The following is a 5,018-nucleotide window of genomic DNA, read 5'->3' as shown; positions in this document are numbered from 1 at the left end:
TTTTTCTTCATTACCCATTTAAGCCGTCTCCAGCCATTATTATAAAGTAATGTTGCTGCCACTAATGACAAGTTTAAGACAGCTAGTAAAACTGAGGCATAGCAGCAATTATTAATACAAGAGATTTTGGTGACTGCTAAAATGAAGCCAAATTTAAATCACCATAACTTGGTGATAAAATTTCTCTTGTTCCAATTTCTGAATATTACTAGATTGCCTGTGTTCTTTTGCTTTCAAGATTTATCCTTTCATGTATTCTTGTTGTAAGTACCAACAACAAAAATACATCATTGACAACATTTTCGTAATTGCTTATTTTAATACACTAAGGGAGTGTTAAGTATCCTAGGCACAAAGAATATATGTAAATTATGCTCCTGAAGAAGCTCTCAATAAAAACATTAGACAAATATTGATAATCCTTTCACTGCCCAATAAATTAGTGCCCATCTCCAGTCAGCACTACATTACTTCTTAAATCCTACAAAATTAAAATAAATTCTAATTAAACTTAAAACATACATGATGTACAGATCTTATATTTTCAAAAATAATAAAAGTGTATTCAAGTTCAACAGTATGCCTAATGAAGCTCAACTGGTGGACTGCAAAAAATATTTGGGATGCCCTGAGTTACAATATGCACTTTTAGGTTATGAGGTTTGAAAACTTAACTATTCATACACTTGCAGTTCACTGTTTATTGATTTTTCCTTTTTTTTTATTACCTTACTTTTGGTAACTCTTACAAGACCTCTTAGTCCATGTTTTATGTCGTTACAAAAGTAATATTTTCCAGTTTTCAAAGTGATGAACCTATATATATTTGTAAATTTTGTTCAAAATTAAGACCTATAACATAACAACAAGAAAGAAATCTCTAAAGAAAAAAAACAATATTAAATAAGACGATATTTTAAAAAGAAAAAATCATATAAGTTATTCAAAACCACAAAAAATTCCAATAAAATAACTCAGTCATGTATTTACAGTTTCAAATGCTTTTAACCTTTAAATTTCATGAAAATTTATAATATTTTATTTATATGTTAACAAAAGTTTAGAGTACATTTGCACTAATTTTGACAATCACAATTTTTTTTTCATAAGTAATCTGTGATTTAAATTATTCTACGAAATCACTATCAACATGTATCTTATTGATCAAAGAATATCAAAAGGCCATACCATCACAGCTCAAAATATTAATTAATTGAAAATAAAAAAAAGTATCCTAATTTTGTAGATTTTTTATACTATCTTAAATATTTGGTATAAAATTGATGGAATACTTTAATTCTATAAGTTGTAGATATTAATTTTAAAGAATTTGTTTTCAGAGAACAATTTCCTCACAGAAGATTTCAAGTTAGTAACAAGAAATACTTTTTTTAACAAAGAGCAACAAACCATAAATATTTAAACCTAAACAGAAAATTTGACCATCAAAACAAAAACTTTCACCATCTGTATACAGTGAACACTGTATATGAATGCAGCTGAAAATCTGGAAAAATTTCTAGTACTGCATTTCAACATGTATTACTAAAATATGCATGTTAAATGTTAGATACTCTTGTTGGATGGTTGTAGTCATATTTTTTAATTTACAAATTACTTAATACTGTAAGTTACCATATCTAGCATTTTTTCCTATGCTAATTGTAAAGACAAAATGTATGTATCTAAAAATAAAATTAGAACAGTAAAAATAGAACTAGTGATGGCATACATGTCTTTTATAACATATATCAACCAAAATGTATCAGATCCAGAATAAAAATATCATGTAAATAATGCTTCATCAATAGTTTACCACTGTTATGAATCTGAGTATTAATAGTACTGGTAGTCAAACTTTTGTATTTCAGGACTAAGAATTTAAAGCGTTGGTTAAATCAGTATCATGTCTATACTTATGATACTTACTTTTAGTAACATGTGAAGAAATCAATACCTAATAATGGTTATATCTGTATTATGATAATGCCATTAATACTAAATGACGATCAGAAAAACATCACACATTTGAACAGTTATTGACCAATAACTCAAAAATGTAGAATAATAAATAGCTAATGGTATGATCATTAAATATGGTTGTGTCAGTTGATCACCAGTGAACATTCTATAAATATTCATCAAACATCTCAACCATACTTGTACAAAAAGTTACATTAATATATATTAACATGTCCTAATTTCATATGGTTTTCCAATAAATAAGTTTCAGACATGGGAAAATATCCACTTGTCTTCAGTTGAAAAGAATAAACAAACTTCATTAAGCATGAAACTGGACTTTTCTGTTAAGATGTATGAAACTTCCTTATGAATAAATCCAGAAGGTAATTGACAATCCTGACAAAAATAGGTCACTTTTCTATGACCAGTATATATTAAGTTTTCTAATTGTAATTACTCTGATGCCTGTGACTTTTGACACTGCTCAAAATGATCTAAGAACTGTATATGTCTATGTGATGGAAACATTCTTAAACATCCAGGGCATTCAACTGCATCATCAGCCTTGTCCTTATTCTGTTGTGGAGAAACCTTACCATTTAATTGTTTAATAAGAGTAGTTCTTGTTGGGGAGTTATTTGCCTTTGGATGAAAAGTACTGACATCAACCACCAAGTCATTTGTTTTCATCTGAGGTTTGAAGTTGACACCTCTATATAGAACTTCAGGCTGAATATTAAAAAAAAAGAATCAATCAGTATGATTCTACAACAAATTTCCTTAATTATGACAATCAAATTTGTCCTGTATAAGAAGCAAAGCAATATAACAAACAAAACACAACTTTTTCCTACTAAATCATACATAAATATAAGTTATGTTCTTAAATGAAATGCAGATGGACTGGCACAAGCTGGAGAGCTAAACATAGCATCATTGTACAGTTTACATACTAACCTAAGCCTAGCATATAGCCCTAGTGAGCTACTTATAACTTCATCCTTACAGTTTATTCTGGGCAGTATCCCTGACAAAATTAAGTTATATCATTTTTCTTTAAATTCCTTTATCAACCACTTGCACTTATTGATTAGCTCCTCTGACCTATCTTTTCCTACATCATTAGTCCCTACATGCACAACAAAAACTGCAAGCTAATTACCAGATTTATAGAAAGATTTTCTGTAAGTAAAATTTTTCATTGAAATAATATATAAACTTAAACAAGTGTAAATTTTATTGTCTTGTACTAGTGAATAACATTATATATTTTATTGCATAAACCACTAAACAAATATATAAATGCAATAAACTGTAAGCCCTACCTTCTGAAAGTGGTCAAGCTAGTAACTTTCTTGTTTTTGTGATTTATCCTCTGTCATATCTAAGTGTCATGTATGTGTGTGTATATATTTCTCAGTGCAAATACTGAATTGCTGCTACTTTACCTGGATGAGCAGATTGGCTGGTTGGACATGTGGGATCAGTTCACTGGAAGAAGCGAGGTTTTTGGAATGGATGGTTTACTTTAAATAGGGTAGGGGCTGGCTTGTTTGCTAAGGTTATTAACTCAGCTGTAAAGGAACTTTTAAACTAGGACTAGACAGTGGTAAGGGCCAGGAAAAACTAAATGCAAAAAGAATGAGGCAGACAAATGTTTAGCATAGGAAATGAGTATAGAAAATAGTTATAAGGATAGGCTTAATTGTTACTACTGTAATGCTAGAAGTAAGAGAAATAAAACAGATGTCTTTATAGCACTGGTTGGAATGGAGGATTTTGATATAATGGGAATAACTGAAACATGGTTAAGCATAGATGATTTTGATGAGAAAAGTTTCTTTAAAATACAGGGTTACAGGTTATTTAATAGGGATAGAGTATCAAAAAAGAGAGAGGGAGGAATGGCTTTATATGTAAAATGTGAGTTACATCCTGTTGAAGTTGAGGATATCAAAGCCATTTGGGTTTCTATTAGTGGATACAAAGGGAAAAGGCTTTTAGTGGGAATTTGTTACAGACCACCAAATGATACTGATGAAATTAGTGAGAATCTTTATAACGAGATAAAGATTTCAGCTGTTAATGAAATCATAATTATGGGTGATTTTAATTCCAGGCATATAGATTGGGAAATGCTAGAGTCAAACCGTGAGAGAGAAAGGTTTTTTTGGAAACTGTTCTGGATGGGTTTCTTCACCAGTTAGTCAATTAACCTACTATAAACAATGCTATTTTAGATTTATTGTTAACTTCAAATATAGAAATGATCAAGAAGGTGGAAAATCAGAAACATCTTGGTGCAAGTGATCATTGCTCTATTAGGTTCAATGTTTTGCTGCATATGGAGATAAGGAATAATGATATTTTGGTAATATATTTCAAAAAAGCTTATTTTGAAGGGATGCGACAAGGATCACCTGCTTGAATTGGGCAACTGAGTTATTTGGAGACACTGATCAGATGTGAAAATTTTTTAAGTATTCAAGGTAAGCATATTCCTTATAGAAAAAAGTGTGTAGCTGCAAGTAAAAAAACCAGGTTGGTTAACAAAGAATATAAGAGATAAAATTAAAGAAAATATATATTAATATATATATATATTAAGGGTAAACAAAATGTTAGGATGGGGGTAGGATATTGAGGGATGATAAAGGAAGGCTCATACCTGATGATTATGAGGTGGCTGGGTTATTAAATTTTGTTTTTTCTGTTTTTACTAACGAAGGTTTAAGCAGTATTCTACATCTTGAATAGTTGATAGATGGAAACAAGATCAAACAAGATGACTGCATTAATTCTGAACTTGTTAAGAAAAAATTGGGAAGTTTAAAGAATGATAAGGCAGCTGGGTCAGATAACATTTCCCCAAGGGTTTTGAATGAGGTTAAAGATTGGATATGTGAGCCACTTGCTACTATTTTTTTGTAAGTCCTTGAATAGTGGGCAGGTACCATAGGATTGGAAGTTAGCAAATGTCCCTCCTCTTTTCAAAGGAGGTGATAAAAATTGTCCAAGTAATTATAGGTCCATTAGTCTTACATCAGTTGTGG

At 30.2% G+C, this 5,018-nt stretch overlaps 1 protein-coding gene across 19 annotated transcripts in view; it reads right to left on the bottom strand.

Moving 5' to 3' along the window:
* Window positions 1–5,018, bottom strand: part of LOC106466348 — an 80,034-nt gene that overhangs the window by 10,544 nt on the left and 64,472 nt on the right. For 11 of the 19 annotated variants that reach the window (XM_022394338.1, XM_022394334.1, XM_013926626.2 and 8 more), the window contains one exon: window positions 682–2,694. In XM_022394338.1, the coding sequence (XP_022250046.1) occupies window positions 2,419–2,694 (276 nt within the window). In that variant the 3' untranslated portion in view covers window positions 682–2,418. Of the gene's footprint in view, window positions 1–681; window positions 2,695–5,018 lie in introns of those variants that run through there. The other 8 variants (XR_002612177.1, XR_002612179.1, XR_002612178.1 and 5 more) reach the window with 4 other exon arrangements.

Source organism: Limulus polyphemus, unplaced genomic scaffold, assembly GCF_000517525.1.
Source record: "Limulus polyphemus unplaced genomic scaffold, Limulus_polyphemus-2.1.2 Scaffold2232, whole genome shotgun sequence".
Taxonomy (NCBI): Eukaryota; Metazoa; Arthropoda; class Merostomata; order Xiphosura; family Limulidae; genus Limulus; species Limulus polyphemus.
This window is presented reverse-complemented; position numbering and strand designations above follow the sequence as displayed.